General features: G+C 35.1%; 1 protein-coding gene across 1 annotated transcript; it reads right to left on the reverse strand.

Moving 5' to 3' along the window:
• Nucleotides 1–7,246: 7,246 nt before the first annotated feature.
• Nucleotides 7,247–11,005, reverse strand: LOC108977163 (pupal cuticle protein Edg-78E-like). The gene is made up of 2 exons (XM_018946737.1): nt 10,926–11,005; nt 7,247–8,126 (listed from the first exon to the last, which is right to left on the reverse strand). The coding sequence occupies exons 1-2, from the start codon at nt 10,935–10,937 to the stop codon at nt 7,623–7,625; spliced, it is 516 nt and encodes a 171-aa protein (XP_018802282.1). The 5' UTR covers nt 10,938–11,005; the 3' UTR covers nt 7,247–7,622.
• Between the last annotated feature and the right edge of the window lie 12,958 nt (nt 11,006–23,963).

Below are 23,963 nucleotides of genomic sequence, written 5' to 3' on the forward strand. Positions count from 1 at the left end.
CTAATAGTTTATAACTTCATTACCATTTTTATTGAACCGGGAGCAGTGAACCACATTAAAACCAACGAAAATGAAAAATAAGGCCGGTCTGAGTGCAGTCAAAATCAGTTGAAACGCAGATGTGTGGTTTAAAAATATTCAAATTTTTATTCCTTGAGAATTTTTTACGAAATGCTTGTCAGATTTCAAGTACAATGCTTCAGTTAACTTTATTTGTCCTCAACTACCTCCAGCAGGAATTGAAAGTTTGTATTATATTGAATGTTTCAGATTTTGGAAAAGAATTAGTCGGACAATGCTAACACGATATTCTTTCTTCGCTCAATTCAGAAAATTTTATTTTTTGGATGAACTTACTAACATCAGCTAAAAATATTGTGGATAGGCGTTCCATGTTGGTTCTTTCTGATAGTCGCACTTTTATAGCCATAGTTTTTCAGGCATTATCTTGCCGTAATTGAAAGACCTCGCGCTATCTTAAAGATTGGCTTGGTTATTAACGACACTAGAATTTATCATCGTCATTACAATGTTTAATTAAAAAGATATGAGAAGCTTGAAATCTGCGGATAACATCTACTAATCTAAACCACAATCGCCATAAACTTTCTTAAAATAGTATTTTGTTTTATTTGGCGAAAATCTTGAGTTAATTTTAAACGTAGACTGCCTTTTTATATATCCAGACTTGTTAATCCTAATATTGATATCTCACAACAGACAACTTTATCGGAAAGTTTGACATTTTTGAAGTTATACATACTCAGAACATTTTTCATACGAATATAATTTGTGTTGTTTACAGTAACTTAAAATATTCATATCGGCAAAAGAATAAAATTAAATCACTAAAAATGTCACGCGATTATTTGTCTGACCGTTAAGATCAGTGTTTAACGATAGTTAAACGACGAATTTCATAGAGGTCGTCCAATATCATAGTAAAACAAGAAAAAAGCGTTAACTTCGGCTACACCGAACCTAATATACCCTTCACAGGTGCATTTCTTTTAGTAACTAWGTGTTCAGTTTGTATGGAAGCTATACGCTATAGTAATCCGATCTGAACAATATTTTCGGAAATTATATTATTACCTTAAGCAGTAATCAAATTTCGTGAAGATACAACTTCAAATGCGAAAGTTTTCCATACAAGCCCCTGATTCCGATCGTTCGGTTTGTATGGCAGCTATGTGCTAAAGTGAGCTGATCTGAACAATTTCTTCCGATATTACATTATTTATATGAACAATAACTCATACCAAATTTCGTGAAGATATATTGTCAAATGAGGAAGTTTCCCTTGCAAGCATTTGATTCCGATCATTCAGTTTCTATGGCAGCTATATGCTATAGTTAACAGATATGAACAATTTCTTCGGAGATTAAATTGTTGCCTTAACAAATAATCTGCACCAAATTTCGTGAATATATCTTGTTAAATATGAAAGTTTTACATACAAAAACTTGATTCCGATCATTCAGTTTGTATGGAAGCTATACGTAACAAACTGATCATTTATATATATACTTTATAGGGTCTGCGACGCTTCCTTCTGGGTGTTACAAACTTCGTGACAAACTTAATATACCCTGTTCAGGGTATAATTAAGACAACTATTGGCATTAATGGAACTATTATATACATTCAATATGGCATGAACATTTGGCCGTAAAGAAAATTTGTTCACGTTGGATCTCACAAAATCGCTCATACAAACGTTTATGCCGATTGGTCGAGAGAAATATAATAAAACGATAGCGGTGATTTACGCGTATGAATTCGAAATTATGCAGCAGTTGTTTGTATGTCTGTTGCCAGATGAGCTGAATCCAGCAAAAGTTGGTAAAGCAATATATTATATATATGTTTTTTTTTTTTTGAAAAACTGGACAGGTCTCAACTCTACCAGAACGAGGCAGAACGGTAAATTCTTAGTGGATCACCAAACTAAGAGATCAACAGGATTTACAGGAACAATTACGTTGAGAACCAAGTAGAAGATGAATGGAACTGACTAAGACTCTATAGCTGGAAACATCTAGACACTTCCTCCTTCACTATTCAACTTTCACCAGATTAAAGTTGAAAAACATCTCGGTCGATTCTACGATCCCGGTGAATATGTGACTGGGTTTAGGCGCTTTGTGGATATACGATAGTCGATTTGATCCTTATTTAGGAGTTCTGGGCATTACATCAGACAAACTTCTCCAGCAGTTTAAGTAGGATTACTTGTGGCCTTACGAGAAAACAGCCTATTTACCTAATATATTCTAATCTAATAGTAAAATACAAATAAAGAATTTTTACAGAGACGACATTACCTTAATATTTTATCTTTTATTTTTTTTTTAATAGAAGAACAGCCGTAGCAGAAAATATAAGCGAAGACGTGGAGGGTTGATTCGGCGCTGTTCGCATCAACTACGACTGATGTATGGAACGACTTGGCGCATTTTACATCGAGATCTAGATTTAAAAGCAGACAAAAACAGCTTCTGCAAGAACTGCAACCTTCCCCAGCGACATCGCTTCGCTCTACGGGCTCCTGAAAAGTTTCAAAACGATCCAAATCTTTTTCAGCAATGCGGCTCATTTCTGTCTCAAAGTGTATGTAAACAAGCAAAATTGGAGCATTTGTGACGAAAAGCAATCTGAAGTAATTCAAGGGCTGCCAGTTTGTCAATGGCGACCGTTATCGCGCCATACGAACCAACTATTTGATGCCTGAAATTGAAGCTCGTGATCTCGACTACATTTGGTTTCAACAAGACAGCGCCAATTCCTACACTTCCTGCATGAATCAATGGATTTATTGAGAGAACACTTCGATGGGGCGATAATTTCAAGGTTTCTGCCGCTCGATTGGCCACTAAGATCGTGTGATATCACACCATTGGACTTTTCCTGTGGAGATATGTAAAGTCTAAAGTCTATGCAGACAATCCTACGTCGATTCAGTTCTTGGAACAAAACATCATTAATTCCAGTTTCCAATCGAAATGCTCGAACGGGCATTATAATGTACATTATTTTCTTCTAAAATAAATAGTATTCGAAAATAAGCTATGTAAGGAATTTTTTATGAAATCCGTTTTACACCGTGGGTCACATTATTGGCGTTTTAATAAGGATAACTAACTTTTTTGAAACTATAATATAGCCTATGTTCAGCGGAGAGATTTTTCCCAGCGGTGAAACAATTCCTCTAATCGGTCAAGCAGTTTCTGAGCCTATTCAGTACTAACAAACAATGAAATATTCTAATCAGTGTAGATTATCGGGTATAAAATCACCACTGCTTGCTTTCATATACACCTTCGTCTAAATGCTCTCATGGGTCTAAACTCAATACATTGTCTTTAACATATACAACAGTTGTGGGTGTCTGACGTAATGACACACTTTGTTTACCATGCTTTCGCAAAAACATACACACATATATGTATGTGTGTGTGTGTTTTGAATGCTGTTCAAAACTGCACCTTCAAACCACAAATTGACTTTACATTAAGCCGCAAAGCGAACATAAAAAATATTGTCACCGCTGCAATGTGTGGCATTTGGTGACAACGGCAAATTAGCCACATTTTATTTACATATCTACACATCTAGTATGTTAATTTTGGATGCTTTCGGTTTATCTGCATGCAAATTATGCCCTTTCAGCACACCGCGCATTCCTCCCAACGACGAGTGCATTAACGTCATCAAAGTGATTGTAGCAGGCAGCCTCTTTGGCGCGCCAAACAAAGCCGACAGGTGACGAGTGTTTCTCAAACGCGGCGAATCAATGCGAATTCGGAAACTAATGCAAATAGCCAGGAATTTAAATTGAGTTTTAACGTTGGATAAATGTCTACATATTTTGCTTATACGAATATGGGTATGCTGTTCTTAGGCAAGAAGTTGCTAAGCCGGAGAACTCGAAATGAGAAGTATGGTTACTTTTTTTTTTAATTTTATAAATTATATATAATTAAAGTAAAGATAGAAGTAAAATCCGATTATGGCAAAAAGTGGTTAGCACTGGTGCAAAAATCATTAAGATCGCAGTAAATGTAACTAACTGTATGTTTTATTTTTTCTTTAACTGATCAATTTGGTAGTTCTAGAATATCTCAACTTTTTATGTTTTATCTTTTAATATTTTTTACTCTATAATACTCCTTAATTATAAATATTTTTGCTACAAAGAGTCTAGAGTAGAATTAAACCATAAGAAATAGTGATGTTTTGCTCATCAAGAAGAAAACGAAGGAAGCACGTATTAACTGCGAAATGTCAAATATCCACCAAAAAGTCTACAGAATAACTCTCGTAGGATATTATTCTCCTGGCTGATGCATTCAGCAAGCACTTTAAATCAGTTGTCCACCAAAAGACAAATCAAAATTAAAATTTCTGGAATATTATGACATTTATGACCCGATCATTACCTAAGGCAAGTAAAGTAGGGCAAAGTTCGAGTGTAACCAAAGATTTTGTGCTCTTACAATTTGCTTTCGATTAAAGATTAGGAAATAGAACATTAATGCATACAAACTCAAACAAATAGGCTAAATATAATATATGGAGAATATGAGGAAAACTTCAACCAGATGAATGTCTGGATTGTAGTACCTATTTGGGAGCTGCGGTAATTCGTGTATCGATTTTATACATTATCGGTATTAAATTATAGGTATAACTTATATAGTTAAACGTTCAGTTAATTTTGCTAAAATATCTTACAGATTGACTGATAAGTAAGGGTAAGATTACGGTGTACCAAATCTACAATTTTTGTACTGGTTCCTATATAATTCTTCCATCGTGTAAAACTAAGGTCATCGCATTCTTAATAGTTTTTAACAAAACTGAGAGTTGGTAGAGTGGTATTCTAATTTACTACAGGAAATTATCTCTTACTTCACTTAACGGTTGCTTGTGACACATTTAATTAACCGAGATAGATATATATACATATAGGTATTTAAGTGGATATTCCGAGGAAACTGTCTACTATCCATGTACTATCCATGTACCATACTACTACTGCCGCCCCTGCAAAAAATCTCCTTTGGTCCCAATACATTTGTGCCAACGATTTTTCAAATCCTCGAAACACAAAAGTAAATTTCCAGAATAGCGGAATAGGGGTTTTTTCAGCTTCGGCCAACTTTTGCCACGATATTCGGCCGATTTATCGTCTGTTTCCGGGTAGTAAAAATATATCTAAAACTCCTCACCAGTAATAATACATTTCATGACATCCTGGCAGTTGACGCTGTTTTTAAAAAAAAATTAAGGCAGTTTTAACATTCCAAACTTTTCGGCACCAGAAATTTGTTTCCGCACACACAATTTAATAATTATTTTGATATAATATTTGAGAAAGATGTTACTGACAGGCATACCAACCTAAAAAAACGATATTTTGATGAATAGGCTTTCGCACGATGTTTAAATTAAAAGGTCTTCCGCACAACACTGAAAAGGTTGATATTGAATATGGGTGGAATAAAACTATTGTCAGTATTTACGAATTAAAAATTTTTAAGAAGTAAGAACCAGAACAGGATTGACGTACATATCTCACAAGTGAATAGAAAACTAGCTACACAATAATCCCTTTGACGCCTTCTCATACAATGTTCAAAGTAAGAGTTATGTTGAAAACTATTACATGAGCAATAACTAATTAAATTGGAAAATGAACGTGGCCCGGCGACCTTCAGATAAAGTTTTGTATGTTATTTAAATAGGGCAAACTCAGGGAAAACACGCGTACTTCCCATATAACACAATTTTAAATTCCATTTGTCGCTTTCACTTTAACAATTCGGACCGTAATGGAGCCATGATAAATGACTTTTACGTGACTGATATACACAACCTTCCAACAAAATGGCGCTACATGCCATACAGTTCACGAAACAATCAATTTATTGAAGGAATTCACTGTATCAACTTTTGTAGTATTATGGGAAGTCGCTTGTTTAGGCAAATAAGCAAGAGAAGAGAATATTCAGTGTGTTATTTCTGACCTAAGTCCAATTGCTGGAAAAGTGGTCGAAAATTGAGCCTCTCGTCTGGACATTGAAATATGTGCGTCTTATTTCTTCTTCTAATCACATATCTAAAAACGCACCTTTTATTTATTAACCTATTTGATCACTTACAATTGGCAGTTGTGCCAATAAATGCATGAGAGAAAACAATTTGGTTTTCACGAAGTTTGTAACATCTGGAAGAAAGGGTCGGAGGCCCTATAAAGTATATATTTAGTATGTCGAGCTGAGTCGATTTAGCCATGTCCGTCTGTCTGTCCATCTGTCTATATATATACGAACTAGTCCCTCAGTTTTTAAGATATCGTTTTGAAATTTTGAAAACTTCATTTTCTCTTCAAGAAGCTACTCATTTATCGGAACTGCCGATATCGGACCACTATAGCATATATCTTCGATACAAACTGAACACATAGTTAATAACAGAAATGCATCTATGAAGGGTTGCACCAAAGCTAACTTTTTGTCTTATATTTATTGATGGAAGGTCACTGAATTCTTATCGTTTCTATGTATTTTTGATTCCAACGACGATTCTTATTTAATTTGAAGCAGAACTCACTGTTTTGGAGTTGCTCATATTAATGACGAGCTAATTCATAATAATACTATTGGTTGCAGTGAAACTTATTTGATTGCCTTTATTTAACTTTTATTGTTTTCTAAATGCTGACGTCGTATCAAAGAGATCCAAGTGAAAATTTACCTGATAGTCAATGGATGTAGGAGTAAATAGCACATGTACCTCCACCAAACTTGTAATGCTTTCCTAATAGGCAACTTATTTGCTATTTACTCCTTCATCATTTTCATCGTTGTGCCACTAATCACATAGCGGATTAGGGCTACTGGTCTTTCCAACTTTCTTTATTCACTTTTCATATGATTTTTATACTCATTTCTAGCTCTTCGGATTAGAGCTAAAGTGCATTACTTCCTTTTATATCATCTACAACTACGAAGAGGGAATCCAACTTTTGGAATGACTAAATATATTTTATCATGTTTCTCCTATTGTTACCGTTTTATGATTGCCAGATCAGTGATGCAGTTCCCGAAAAAATGTCCAGAGTTTCCCTCTTCCCCCTTGTGTTATGAGAATGGTAAAAAAAACTTTTTTTGATGTTTAGAAAGTAAAATACCCTCCGATCCACCATTACCTGCGTTATTCAATATAATAAAAGGCAAATTTAAATACTCAATACAAAAATATATTTACTATGCGTATATTAAAATAACAAAGTGAAGAAAGAGGCTATGTTTTATGATGTCATGTCTAAGCACATAAGCTCACAAAGTTCAACAACTAGCCATGTTATCACATCTGCTGGCAATTCACATAAGGAAAATTGTTAACGGAAAAATTTAGGTTTACAAGTAAGAAATAGATCCACTGTGACTGACTTCTTCGGAATTTGGTAATAGTTTTTAACACGTCGAAAAATCAAGTGACTGAGAGCATAGAGTATATATAGAGATAGTAAAATACAAGAGAGAAATTCTACGCATTTAAACTTCAGCACAAATATGTTATTTTACGTTTACTTAAGTGTCAATTGTTACTTCTAGTATTTGCGATAGGGAGCGCCATATTGTTGTTGCGGTGCCGATGCACGAGAGTGCTGCGAAGCATATGATTGTTGCTGTTCCTCCTGGTACGGGTGGGTGCGAATGTATTCCAAAGCCTTGAGGATAGCTTCTGGCACTGGTGGTGGTGTGGGCAGATGAGCACCTTGTGGTTGGAAGCCATTCTCATCGGCGGTGTATGTGAGCTGGATCAATTGACCCTCTGGCGAATAGTATTGTGAGGAGCCGGTGGCATAATGTCCACCAACGCCAGATTCTTGTGCCGCAATACCGTTACTGGTTTCGAATTGGTAATTGTAGCTGCCGTCTTCTTTCAGATCGTTGGTAAGGCTGCGTATTTCGGCATGAGCGTCGGCGCTGCTGGATGCACCACCACTACGACCGCCAGCACCGTGATGAGGAGCACCGTACAGCTCACTGACGGCGGGCAGAGCATTCGTCAAGCAAATGGAGGCGCTGAGAGCGATGACGACAAGAGCAAACTGTGTAAATAACAAATAGAAGATGTTTAAGAATAAGAGAGATCAGTGGGATTATAAGACAGCGTTCACACGACAACTCCTTTGTTTATTATTACCGTATTATAAGCAAATTATCATCTAACTATTGAGACAATTTCTACCATAAGTAACAGTAGGACTATAAGTGGGAATATTACATTCAATGAGAATATGGCTATACCTTCGAGCTGGCATTCCATGATTTTTTTACTGTAAAATATTCACAGCCTCTAATATTCTTAGCAGAAGTTGAAAATTGGATGTATGATTGGTTTACTTCAAAAAACGAACATTTCTGTTGGCGTCAAATTGTGGATTTTAACTCGTTGTTTTTAATAAAGGCAAGAATCGACTGTTCTTATTGAAACTCCCCATATTAGTAAAAAAAAAAACGAAGATGAAATGAAGAAGTAAACTGGTTAACACGCTAAAATCAACCCCTTCGACAATTTCTTCAATTTATGAAAACTGCTCTACTACAGATTATTTCATCGGTATTTTCAAAAAGTTCCTTATAGCACCCGCTAATTTTAAGTACCACTTTTTGGAATCACAAACCAGTAATTGTAATAGATATACTGAATTCTTCGCAGCAGGCCAAACAAAAACTTGGAATCGGTTTTCTCACAAAATCTGCTTGTTCATTATCACATGGTTTATATTTTTTTTTTAGTCTTAATTTTAGAATTGATTTTTGAGTAGAAAATTTGAAAATCTGTATTGGCTTGGGAATAGTTTTCAGTTTTCTAAGTAAGTTTCCTCCAGAAATATTTATTCATATAGTTTCAACTGGAAATATTAAATAAATTAAGTCATTAATTTTTTTCTTAATTATTTTTAATTTTTTTTATCCTGAACGGGGTATATTAAGTTTACCATGAAGTTTGTAACAGCCAAAAGAAAACGTCAAAAGTCCTATAAAATATATACATATATACATGTAGATGATACGAGCTGAATTGTTTTGTCATTTTCTCTCTAAAGAGCTGCTCGTTTGTCGGAACCGCCGATATAGCGCCACTACAGCACGCAGCTGCCATAAAAACTGAACGATCGGAATCATGCGCTTGTATTAGTTTTTCATTTGAAGAAGTATCTTCAAGTAATTTGGCATGGGTTATTGTCTAAAGCAATAGAGCAATCTCCAAGATCGATTCATCTCCGTTCAGATTGGTTCACCATAGCATATAACTGTCAGACAAAGTAATCGGTCAAACTCAAGTCCTTATAGGGAAACTTCTTTACATGACAAGGTATTGGCATGAAAATTAGCATAGATTATAATCCAAGATATTGCTACATTTCGGATGGGACTACTATAGCATATAGCTGCTACGTAAACTGATTTATCAATCAAAGTAATAACCTTTCTTGCTTCAGCCTTGATTTCAGAATTATGTTTTGAGTAGAAAAATTGACAATGTATGTTTTGCGGAATAATTTTAAAATGTTTTAAATATTCTTCCACCTTCTTATTTATTCAAGTAGCCTTAACAAACAAATTTGGTCAGAAGTTTTTATATTAGTTTAATATTTTTTTAGTAATTTATATGTTAAATCTAAAAAATTGTGACTTAAAGGGTTACATGGATTTACGGGTTTCCAAAAACAATTTTTTTTTTTATTGTTTTATTAAATTCTACAATACATCTAGAATATTGTCCTAAATTTTAAAGTTGATCTGATTAGTAGTTTCGAAGATACAGCCTTGAGAACTTGTGCGCTTGAGGCTAAGTGAGCTAAGTGCGCCGTCTTTAAATCTTCATGAAATTTTACACAGGTGGTTGAGATACTATTCTTAAAGACTTGGACGAAGTATTGCTTTTTTCGATTAAAACTATTTCAAAAAGAAAATGTCGCGAAATTTTCAATGAATTTTTAATTTTTTTTTTCTTTTTTTTTTTGTACAAATGTCTGCCAAAATCCAATTTTAATTTTTTTCTTTCATCCAAGTTGTTAGATAAGATCTTAACTAAAACTCGTATTTTTTTCCCTTTAGATGATCCTGCAGGAAGTTATCCTGCCAACGCTGATGCATCTTTTTACCGGGTCAACGGAAATGGCGTTGAAATGGACGAGTAAAAAAATGTTTCTCCTAAATTCTAGAATTTCTTTGTTAATAATGTACGTTTGCAACAATAAAAAATCTAATAAAATATTTCCATTTTTGTATAAGAAAGAAAATGTATGAAAAAATGCTGTTTTTTAACCGAAGAAACCCATTATTAAGTATCATCTTAAGTATACTTCGACCAGACATTTTTATTAGTAGCCTCGGCATAAAATATAAAGCGGATTTGGTCATCAGTTTTTGGTTTACTTCAATTCTTTTTTAGTAATTTATATGTTATATCTTGAAAACCTGTCGATTAAATTTTTCGAAATTGAAATATCTTGAAATATATTCTTTCAAAAATTGTGCTTTATATTATTTTAGTACTTTTTGCATTACTTCCTTCCAGCTCTTAAGTCAATTTTAAATATTTAATTTTTCTTATTTTTCCATTTCCAGACCTTATTTGCCAACACTTTTTTAAAACATCCATATTTTATTTATATATATTTATGTGTATAAATATATTGTATTTATTATATTATATATTTAAWTTATTTAATAATTTCCTGTTTTTCAATATATTTTTCAAACATTTATTATTTCACTTTTTTTCGGTTATAATTTTTCGACTTTAAACATCCTCTTTGCTAAATATTTTAAATTATTTTCAAATTTTCAATACATCGCACACTTGTATCCTTTGACTTAACTGTGACTACACTTACGATTTTCGACATTTTCTATATGCTTTGATTAGCGATCTAACGGTAACGGTTGGCACGTTGTGGATGCTTTAAAATTCAAATTAATTTTGAGTGAAGAGCTGTCAACGTATTCGCATTTATATACGAAGATTTTAATTGCGACCCACAATTACTTAAGTGACTAAGCACACGCTTAAGTACATACCCACACATACACATATTTAAGCAGAGCGTAGAGTAACTAACTGTATATAAATACGGTCGTATGAATTGGCTACACTACGAAAATCGAAAAGTCAAAATCTATTCACAAACTGGAAATCAAAATAGTGGTAAAATAATAATTATTACAAAATACATAACTTGCGAATGTGCATGAGCTTAAAAAGTATGTATATGCGGTATGTGTTTAATTGTTGTTGCAAGCGCAATGTGACTTAGCCGACAGCGACACCGAGCGTTTGGCCTCTTTGAAGAGGAAACAGATTCGTAGAATGAAAAATTGAAGAGCGGAAAATCGCCAAATGAACTTGATATGCATACAACACTACACACATACATACATACATATTCGTATTTACGCCAGCGACTCATCGAAGACCATCAGCGGTTTCGCATTCAAATAGCCATTAATTTTAATTTCGATACCGATTTTTTGCTCTCATTGCTGCCCACTGTGTGTATACGTATGTGTGTGTGTGTGTGTCGGGTCACTTTATGCTCACAAGTTGGCAGTAAAATTCGAAAAGCGATTCGAAAAATGTATTGGCAATCAACTTATTACACCGTCATTACAATAGCAACACGATAGCTCGATGTTAGGATGTTAGTGTGTTGCTAATTATTTTGTGGAGCAGCAAGTAGATTACAATGTTAATGATGATTTAAAATTTGAAGCATTTTTGAAGTTCGCTCCGCAGTATGTCGCCGTATTTGTTTCGGAGTTTCTTCTTATGTTTTTTTTTATTTTTTATTTTATTATTATTTTTTTTTGAAATTGCTCGAGGTATCTCTTTTTACATTAATTATCAGCACTGGTGCAGCTAGTAATTTTAGCGTATAATGTTTATGGTATCACTAACAAGTTGGCAAAATGCGAGCGGCATTGCATTGAAGCCGCTGTGGCATCATGCAAGCTGTGCAGACTAATTAATATTCAACCCACACCTATTCTTCTAAGAATTAGAGTTTGCCATTCTAGACATTCCTCAGAATGCATTGAAATCAGTGTAATTACCCGACCATTTGAACACTTTTTGAAGGTATTTGAAACAGTTAAATTTCAGGTGCAATTTCAGGCTTTATAGCTTAAATAAAAGCATTACTGCTCCACACCTTCAAGTATTAGGTACCAATCACTTTTATTTCCTCTTGATATACATAGAACATCATATACATACTATATGCATTTACATATCATACCTGGAAAAAGTAGTCGATATGCGAATTCAACTTATAACGTTGATCATGGAACTATTGACCAAGCTTTCTTGAAGTTCTGAAAATTAACAATGAGTCTCTATCAAGTGCATTTATCTTATTTATTATGTCCAGTTTTTTTTCTAATTTGAAAAGCTTATCAGACGATGCTAAAAAGTCCTCATTTCTAATTATGTTAATTGAAGCATACTATAAGCGTTTGGATTGCTGGGACTATGCATATTTTAGGGCTACCCAATGAGCACTAAACTATACCAAGCACCACCACTCGCAGAGCACTGACCAGGTCAAATTAATGGTAAGTAGCACGTCGTTCCCTCAATGTGGTGCTCAGTGCCTATGAACTATGAAGTCCCGAGAGAGGAGATAAAAAATAGTAAAACTTTATTAATCATTTTAAAATTCTTTATTTATTCTTCAGAATCTATGTCATCGCTCTCAAATAAAACCCCCAATACAATTGTACCAATACGACATTGGTTGAAAATTCAACGAAAAACTCACGAAGAATCTATGCAATATGCGGCGGTGCATTATCGTGGTGCAAAAATTATTATTATTTTTTAGCTAATTGTGCTTTTACTTTTCTTAGGTCCAAATTATCTTTCAAAATGGTTTTCCCAAATCTTTCTGATATTCCAACGATGCCAGTAAGATCTCTGAATGAGTCTCAAGAACCAATTCCTTTATTTTATTGACGTGTTGATCAGCAGTTGATGTTGATGGCTGCCCTGAACATGGTTCGTCGTCAACACGTTTTCCACCCTATTTAAATAATTTGCACCAATCAAACACACTTATCACCGAAGGCCTTTCTAAGGTGGGGCCCCCGGGCTTTTTTGTTTCCTTGCCTGAAATGGCCTATGAAAGAAAATTCAAGCAGCATGCACCTCGCCTCTCAAGGCTATTCCGGAGAACAGACTGACAGTCACCCAAATTTTAACTTGTCTCTTTATTCTAATCATTTATATATAAAGGACAATACATCTCAAAATTATCTACTTTTTTAAGAAAAAAACACAGAAACTTCAAATTTAATGGGGAGTATGTATTATCATTCGAAAGAATATTATTTTCCATTTAATTTTGAAGACTATCTCTAATGTTGGGTGCGGCTACGTGTCCGATGTTCCATTCGTTGAGTCCAATTTTCGATTACTCGTTCAAGCATTTCAACTAGTAACTGCCGAACTGACGCGCTTGATGTTTCGCTCCAAGGCTGGAATAGAATCGGAATTGTCCGCATAAACCAGATCTTAGTGGTTAATCGACGGATCCAAAACTTGAAATTATCGGCTCATCGAAGTGTTCTCTCGATAAGTCCATTTATTGATGCGATGTGTGGAAAGTAGCGCCGTCTTGTTGAAACTACATGTCGCCGAGATCACGGCTTTAATATCACCTAACTAAAGCCTTTCTTTCTGGTGAAATGACAGCTCTTGATTCCCTTCAAAATGATCTTCAGAATGGGCCTTATTGCTGAACAAAATTTTCCTCGCAAACGTTGGATCATCTGGGAGACCATAAAGCAAAGCGGTGCCACTTAGGAAGATCGAACGGCTTTAGTTCTTGCAAAAGCTGTATTTAGTATGGTCAGTAAGCCGATTATGTTAACTATAAGTCGAGCGAAGCGCGAGTTATGTATATTAAAACATCCGATTCCGAAGAGTGATCAAAACGTAATGCTCTTTCGTGTTTTTAGTTCGAGAGAATCGTAACAGTTATTAGAATAAGAATAAATAGCTTAAAGAAAATAGAAAATTTTCTCTGCAGCTTAAATGTAACATCATATACAATGTTTATAAATATAATTTATGTAGACATGTTTACATAGATAATTCGCGCGAAAACATTCTTTACAGAACATGAATTTTCATAAAAAAGTTAACGATTTTAAATGTTGTTTAGGCGTACGGCATTCCATGATGAAATGCCAAGTAGTACTCAACAAAAATAACACGACAGCTTGACGCGTCACACGCGTGACCAGTCAAAAAATCCTATTGAAAAAACTACCTCTACTTAAATCACCCCTTATAACTCCATATTTATCTTGGTTTTAGACGATTCATACAACCGTTAGGTGGAAAAACTACAATAGCCTTTAACAACATGTTGCAAGAGTATAACTAGTATTGTTACAAATATTTTGTGAATGGAGAAGCATAAATAGGTGTACATAGGAAAGATGCATGGTTGCTTGGCAACTCCTCCCTTTTGTGGTTTGCACTCATGTTAGCAACGATTTGATAAACATATTTTAAGATAATTGTTAACGGCTAATATATGTTAGTAAACACTTTTATATGGTACTAGCTGACCCCGCAGCCGTTGTTCAGCGTGAAATTATGTGTTTTGAAATGAAAAGAAGGTTGAATTTAACATTTTTTTTTTTTTCAATGTAACGCAGCTTGATAAACAACATTATTTGGTTTCTGTTCTGGTGTATAGAAAAGATGGCTCAAATGCAATATACACTGGAAACGTAATACATTTGAACTGAAATGGCAAATCGTTAGAAATCAAACAAATTCTGTATTGAAAAACACTCTCTGGCCATTCTCCAAATGAACTACGAGATGCATAACAGCCGGAAAACGATCGTGAATTGCAAAAGTAAATACCTTACAAAACGCTTTATTGCAGTTCACGTATCGACCCATTTGAAACTTGCTGATGTTATCTCGTTCAAGGCCAATAACCGCCATGTTGCTTCCTTTGGTGACGTACTTACAAACGTATTTTATCGATTATGATATGAATTTTGAATGCGAATTAGACAATAATGGTGAATATAGTACGATCCATTTGTTGTCAACTTCGATATTCACTCTTCTAAATTGAATGCTGAATGTTCTACCATTGTCGTCTGGTGGGCGATGCCGATAGAGTGGATATTTATCATTTCCAGTTTGTGTTTCCGAAAGAAAAGCACGTGGATAGTGTACCGTGCATTTATTGTCAGACATGCAAACCGAAGTGGGATTGTGGTGTCCGCAAGGTCTATGAACCATATTGGTTTTTATGACTTCGTAATCATCCAAAGGAGAGTGTGTGCGTGCGGCAAACAGAGGACAACTAGCACCACATGTACGTTGCTTCACGATAAAACCCATCAAACATCGTAACTGTTGTTTGAGAAATCGTGGTGTGGCATCGTGACGATCGCTTCCTGATTGACCGCGATCCATAATTCCGCAGGTATTTCATCGAATCCTGGGAGAACTCGGTCAAGTGCCTTGGGCTGCCAAATTTCAATCTGTAATTGATCAATTTGTGTGAAACCCACCTAAAGTTTTCGCTGAATAATTTTCAATAATTGTTTTTAGAATAGCCGGAAAAAAGACATGTTTTACACAACAAATTTGAACGATTCAAATAATTAAAAAACTAAACAAAACAAATTGAAAAAAAAAATTGTGTATGAAAAAAAGGAACCTTTTGCAATTGTCCAATTTTTCCACTTTTCTTCACGAAAAGCTAATTTTTTTTTTTCTAAACCTTCCTCGATCCACAGCGAAGAACCTCTGAACATGTCATCAAGATTGCTTGAGCCGTTACTAACAAACAAACATTCATTCGTTTGCAAGGGATAAAGAAAAGGGCTGTTTTTAGGGGTTTTCCGCCAATTATTCGAAATTTTCTTGCCGAAAAACCTCAACGAACATTTAGAAAAGGGAATTGGCCAAATTAATATAACCTTTCGCCTTTTGCGATTCATTTTTATATACATATAAGGCGTACAAAGAGTTTCCAATTTCCTGCACAGACATACCAAAAGTCAAAAAGGGATGATTCCTGAATTTGAAGCATATAGACATATGTAATATACTCACATACAAGTACATATATCTCATATAGTAACCAATATTTGAGATTTTGTTGGATTTGAACAATTTTGGGTAATATGATGGCATATTCTAAAGGCATTATGCAAAGTTTTATTCCGTTATATTGCTGTTTGATTTGTACACTGGAAGGGAAGGAACTTGATAGAAATGAAAATTGTGTTATGTGGGAGAAGGCGTAGTTGTAATCCGATTTTCGGACTGTAACGTAAGATTGTTACGTACCAAATTTGATGTAAATCGGGCGAGTGGGCGCCGAGATATCTGATTTAACCTAAAATTTAGTTTTTGATTTATCACACTTTTCTAGATACTAAATGTTCACCTCTCCCAAACACTTCGATTGGATTACATCTATTTCTGAAAATTTGGCGGCATTATTTTTCTGAGGGCATAACATTAAACATAAAGTGGAATTTTAACTGATACATCGGTCTTTGAATCATTTTTATCTAAACCCAAAACAATACCAAATATAAATAATATAAGGGATTTTATATCTCTCGAACCTATTTTCCGACATCTGCGGAATCCATACGCTATCAACCTCGAATATTTTATCCACACTCTTTTAAATTACAAATCGCAGTTGTGTGCAATTATATAATAAAGTAGTCATACACCCACAAGTTGTGTACCAAAGTAAACAGGACTTTTCGAATGTAGCGCCCCCTGGTGGCGCCATCTACATATATATTGTCGACTGATCTATGCTATCTTTATCGATTGTTCAGTGGAAGTGAAGTTATTGCGTTTAAAGTGTCAGCATGTTTGTGTTATCGGTGCGAAAATGAGCTTCGAACAACGAGCCAACATTAAATTTTGTTTTAAAATTGATAAAACTTTTACCGCAACATTTCAATTGATGAAACAAGTTTATGGCGATGATTGTCTATACCGTAACAGAGGACACGAGTCCGTGATCACCGGAAATTCCATCGAAGCTGTGCGTGAATTCATCAAACATCAGCCGAAATCATCATTGAAATTAATGGAAATGGAATTGAACATCTCTAAAACATCTATTTATCGCATTTTGACTGAATATTTGGGCTTACAAAAGGTGTGTGCAAAAAAAAATGTCTTTTCGATCACCAAAAATCACATTTTAACCATTAACCACTCCCCGTATTCACTTTACATAGCACCGTCAAACTTCTTCCTTTTCGGAAAGATGGATTTGCTCGTGAAAGGAAAGTGTTATGTAGACGTAGGGGCCGTTCAAAAGGCTTGCACTGGCATACCAGCGGTCATACCAACCAACGAGCTAAAACACTCGTTCGACTTGGACCGTGCAAAAAGCTGTATTGAAGCACAAGGAGACTGTTTTGAATAAACTAAATTGATGAAAAAGCATTTGTTCTGTTTTTTTTAAGTCCTGTTTACTTTGGAACACACCTTGTACATATATTTCATAACTTAGTAAAATTATACAGAAACTCACAGATTTATATACATACATACCAATAAATACATACATRTGTACATAAGTTAGTTAATTTTGATTTATTATCCCATGACGGTTTTTGACTCATTAGCTCTTCCTATGGCAAACAAAGAAAAGGTTAATGATTAAAACTTTGTTGGAAATTAAGTTAATGGTGTACATTGCAAATTTGCGAATTTTTGAAGGTCTTGTCAGTCGGAAACACAGTATGCAGCTCTAAACTAATAACCCAATATAACAAAAAGAAAGATCATCGACTAAAACCTGGTCGAGATGAACTTTAATTTGCATAACCATCACATGTCTGTATATTTAATCCTTGCTATGGCTCTTGGTAGTTAATTGTAAGACTCTAAATTTAGAATATTCTTGCATATGATCAGCACTTCGAGTTTATTCCTTAGTAAGGAATTAATATTTCTTTGAATATTTGGAAGTTGCTAATCAAGCTTTACACTTTCATAGTCTAACTCAGTGCTTGACTAACAGCATCTGTCCATCAAACTCTTTGCATTTCTGCGCTTTTTCAGTAAAAACTTTACGGCTTTAAGTAGTCATAAATTTATCGGAGGCCAAACTATGTGACATTTATAGCGGTCGATAAATTCAAACGGTTTTTTTTTATTTTCGTGTGATAGAAAAGATCGTAAATAAAATACTCAAAGCAGTTGCAACTACTCGACAAAGATATCGCAGATAAAATGCTATTGGTCATTAGTCGTGGTTCCGTTGCTTTCATTATATTATATTTAAAGCTTATGCAATGATAAAAGTATGAACAATTTACTCCTGTGATCTTAAAGCTATGAAACAAACATCGTAGTAAACTTAAGTCGTCATTTGTCAAAAGATTTACAACTCAGAGTTTTGGGAACTGATTACATAACAGAAATCATTATGGTATATTAAGGAAAAGAGTATACTACTTACAACACTGTGACCTATCTTAAGATCCAGCATTCATTACTGAACAATAAATACCAGCCGGAGCTCATAGTGTACACGATGACCGTGGACCGACTATACGCATTTTACTATAGACTCTTGAAAAGTTCCAAAGCCTATTTCTGGCTCAAATAAGTATTTAAACTAGCAAAATGTCGCTTTTGGGACGAAGAGCAATCTAAAACGATTCAAGAGCTGTCATTTCATACAGAATAAACAACGGTTTACTTCTTCAAAAATGACGCCGATGAGAACGTAAATGTCAATGGCAACCCTTACTGCGATATTTGTTGAAAATGTGATAAAAAACTCACGAAGAATTAATGCAGTATATGCATTAACGTGGTGTAAAGCCTAGAGTTGTCGGCCCATAATTTCGGTATCTTTTTCGAAAAAATTTAGTGACTTTGGAACCAATCGTGCTTTCATTTTTCTAAGGGTCAAATGATCTTGCAAAATGGTTTTCACTGCTTCTTCCGATATTCCAACGCTGCGAGTAAGATCTCTGACTGTAAATCGACGACTCTCAAGCACCAATTCCTTTATTTTATTGACCTGTTGATCGCCAGTTAATGTTGATTCAGGATGTGATGCGTCGTCAACGCGTTCTCAATCCTCTTTTACTAATATGTACCAAACAAAACACTTGCTCGCAACAAACGATTATCATCGAAGGCCTTTTCCAACATTATAAACGTTTCGGCACCAGTAATTTGATTCCGCACACAAAATTTAATGGAACTACTTTATTGTACTTTATAATTTCACTGAATATCAAAGACAAGCGTACACTAAACACTAATGATTATTTTGATGTGACATTTGGCACCGGGGTCACTGATACTCATACCGACGTAAAAATTTTGACAAAAAGGTTTTAGCGCGAAATTTTAATTAAGTCTCTTACTATTTTTTGCTCATAGTAGTAAATGCATATCTATCACCATGAGTTTTATGTTACACAAAAATCCATTAGGTGAACAAAACTACTATACTCTGTAGCAATGTGTTGCAAAAGTATAAAAATATACGACATATTTGAGCAAAAACTTGCATCTGACAATACCTAACTTAAAGCTAAATACAAATATTTCAATAGTGCATCAAATGACAAATAAGTTATCAATCAGAGAAGTTAGACAAAATGTATTAGGGCAATGAAATGTACAATAATTTACAGAACACTTTAGAAACGTGACTACCGTAAGAAGTCTTGTCGCTCATATGCTGCTTTGAACAATGACTGAAAACTCTTCGCCATTAAGAGAAGACAGAGGAGACCTTTCAGTTTCTGACAGTGAACAATACATCCTTTGAGAATCTGAAAACTGAATTTCCAACCCAAAAAAGCAAGTAAAGCGGCGTTGATAAATTGTTGGTATTAAAAAGAAAGAATGACTTGGGTATATGTGGGCTTGCAAGTACGAACTACTCTGATGTACAACCACTTAGTAGCGCGCCGATGTGCTGTCATATACACAGTGCAGCAACGCACTTTTCGCGGGTTTTTCGACAGGTGAAGTCAAACGGCACACATTACCAGCTACCCGCCGCTTACGCTGTTAGCGCGCAGCATACAAAGTGGCAGTACTTAAAACCTGACATACGCACAAGCTTCATAAATTGCTGGCAATGTGCACGTGTAGAGATTCCCACATTCAGCCGAATATTCACTCATACGTAGCTGTCAATGTGCAACTGCGCTGCAACACGGGACGTGAAGGCGAACAATGTGTAGACTGATAAAAGCATCGAGCCGTACGTCAGCGCCAACAGCAAAGCTTTCGCACGTGTTTAAAAGCGTGCAGTTTTGTGTGTGTACGCCCGTAGAAACATGTTGCATTTGCAAAGCTGAATATTGCACTTGCTACGTACAAACGTGCAAAGCAGGTTCTGTGGCATCATATTCTGCCTGCGTCCCCGCCGCCACTGGGCGCTGTGCGCATAGGTTCATATCCAATATTTCCTGTTTGTGGCACGTACTCGCCAGCTTCACTACGGAGGCAGTGCTTTTCATTTTCGTTTTTGCGAATTTCGCTTTCGGCAAACCTGACCTAAATTCAATGGGATCCATTAATCTTGAACCGCGTTCGTTCATGCATACATATGATCAGGGGAGTCAGCAAGCAGAGAAAAGCGTTGCACAGTGAACCACTTTTTGTTGGCTAACAAGGTCAACATGAATTCAAAGTCATCTTCCTGTCCACGCTAGGCAGTCGTCCATTCACTGAGCACACAAAGCACCCAGCATATATTTACATATTCATACATACACCTGTTTTCATTACAAAGCCTACAATGTAAGCGTGTAGCTTTGCTCAGTCAAAACGAAATGCTTAATCACTATAGACATATTTTAGTTGGCTTTTGTGCGCCATTTAATTCACAGCGATTTATCAGCAGTTTAAGCTAATTTACGTAATCGTTTAAATAGCTAATATATAGCGGAGTGGAATGAAAAATATTCAAAAGATATTTTTAGCAAACATTTTTTCTAGCTACACAACAACAACCAAACAACCAATCGGTCACTCTCAGTTTCTCATCCATTTACCTTATATGTTATTGCTTTTTCGTATATACTTTTGACCACCTTTACAAGCCAAGTAAATATAGCTCATCATTATTGTGTTTATAATGGGTCTTCATCCGTTGCTTTTACAGCTTCTTCTGCTGCTCCATTTGTGTCATTTCGTTTATTCCAAAGATAAATTGGTCACTCGAACAAGTTTCGATTTCTTTAGCCGTTGGTCGTTGCCATCGTAAGCTTTTCACACATAATGTTGAACCTTAATAAAGAAACAATGTAAAAATATAAAAGACGTATCACTGTCGTTTTCGTTCAAATGCCTGTCAAAAAGAAAAATATTAAAAAATACAGTAAAGCACGCTAACATCAATCAAAGCCCTCAGATTTATTTAAAAATTACACTAACGTTCCAATAAGCTTTAACGTGCCAAAAGGTCGTCGTGCATTCATGCAACCTTGATCAATATATTACCTATACCACATACATATATCTAAATTTTCATAAAATATTTCCACAAAATATCGACACAAGCTTTGAAAAAAGTAATATTCATTACAATGGAAATGTGATGCATGTCGATTCTAGTGCCTAGTTTTGATCTGAGATTCTGGTCAATTAAGTTTAACCCTACTGGCCGGATAAATAATCCGGGTCCGTTCCGGTTAAATAGACCCTACTGTCGTGGGAACGACCACTGTGCTATAAATATTATGCAATAATTCTATATGTATTTAAATGAGCACAACTAGGTCAACCGACACAATAAATGTTATGTGAGTTAGGAATTTTAAAGGTCGAAAGAATAAAGAAGAAGTTGTATACCCAAAAGGAAGGAATTGTTGAAAGGAATTCAGCCATAAACTTTAATAAGTTCAAGAAATCAGAAAAAAGAAAGTATGTATAAGCGATTGGGCCGAAAGCGAAAAAAATAAGAAAAGTCAAGTTTGAACATAATTTTAAACAAAAAAAATTTCACTTTTTTTTTTGGTCCAAAACCACTTTTTTTCAATTTGTAAAAAAGTTGTAAAATTTTAAAAATTGAATTATTAATTTATGAATCTCTTTGATTTTTTTTGCTTCCGACAGAAATTGCGACCTGTATCCTACCCGCCGTCCAGCAAATGCACCTGCGAGATGCATCGGGCAATTTCATCCCATAGGCAAAATATCAAAGATTTCGTATCCAAAAAATGAATGAGTGATGTCTAAACATATAACTATAAACACTAGAAAATTCGCATTAATCAATTATTTCTTTACCTTCCAAAAAACTCCTCCAAAAATTGAATTTTTTAAGCCTCTAAAGCAGGCTCTCCCCTTTAAGACAGTACCAATTCTTGAAAACTTCTTGGAAAATGTTTAATAATTCGACGAACAGTGAGTACAGGGGGACGATTATTGCACCCATAAAATGGTAAAAGCGCACGAAAAGTTGTAATTGGATAACGATTATTTTGACAATAAAATCGAATAATTTGTTTTATTCTTGAGAATATATTTCCGTGTTGAAATTGTAAACATTACTGAATACAATGAAAACCGATTACAGACCATAAAATAAAAATGGCCAAAATTACTCTTAAACTCTTATCTATTATATTAACACGCCCCAATACGGGCAGGTATTTGGTAAAATCAATCAATACTTGCTTCCTCTGTAAATACGGAAGTAAGTATATCTGCTATACGCTCAGTCACGATTTCCCTTCTAGCTACGAAAATATTTCGAATTTCTATCTATAACTTTGGAGTCATATTCTTAGATTATTTTTAAAGAGATTTAAGCAATAAAAAAATCAATTTTTTTAAGCTTCTAATGCAGGCTCCCCCCTTAAGCAACAACCTAGCGTATTTTGAGAAAGGATTTGGGCTTGCATCCATATAAAGTTGCTTTCACTCAAGAACTGAAGCCATTGAACCACCGTAAATGGAGTAAATGAATTGAAATTGATCCAAAATTGGGTTAAATCAAATCGTGCGTGGAAGAAAATGGTGGAGGCCAATTAAATGATGTTATATCTATATGGAAAACGTTTGAATTTCCTTAGCAATTAGTATTTATTATTATTATTAATTAGTGCACAATAGGCAGAATGAACTCCATACGCTGGAGTGTCCCTTAACATTCTCTGGAGTTTCAACAACGTTTTTACAGATTCTATTCTGAATATATTTGAGTGTACCTGGATCTCCTTAATCTCAGGAAGAAACAGTGAAGATGAAGTGCTATCAACGCATTAGTGGTGAATGAACTGCTAAGAAACGACAAAGCCCATAAGAAGTGACATATCTAGATGACATTGCCGTCTTAATAATGGAAAGATGTCCGTACAACATTAGCAGTATAATGGCCACCACTCTCCATAATTAGGCATCGCTAACTGCGTTGAGTTGAGTTGTTGTGGGAATACACTTTCCAGAGTTAGGCAAAAAACAGCCTTTAAGTTAACGGACCGCTGCAGTATATTTCAAGCAGAGGTTTTGCTATTTTGAAAGCCGCAGAGCTAGCCTCTAATGTATCAACAGATCCAAAGTCAGCATCTACGTAGCCAGAAGTGTCTTGGACAACAGTGCAGCTGTGGAGACTGCCGCCAGGAACAAGCGACTTCACTTCTACTTAGTGCCAAATTACAAATACATCGATGACAATTAGATAGTGAATGAGATCGGCAGGAGTGATGTGCGGAGGCGAGCGAAAATTTTACCGATATTGATAAATCTTTACATTGTCTAAATGACGATATGGAAAGAAGCATGACAAGAGCTGTTGATCAGAAATACACAAAGTTCCTAATCACTCTTGATGGAAGAGACATGCCTTCAATACTCACTAGTAACAGTCTGGTGG

The sequence above is a fragment of the Bactrocera latifrons genome, unplaced genomic scaffold (genome assembly GCF_001853355.1).
Source record: "Bactrocera latifrons isolate USDA-ARS-PBARC rearing strain unplaced genomic scaffold, ASM185335v1 scaffold_85, whole genome shotgun sequence".
NCBI classification, from domain to species: Eukaryota; Metazoa; Arthropoda; class Insecta; order Diptera; family Tephritidae; genus Bactrocera; species Bactrocera latifrons.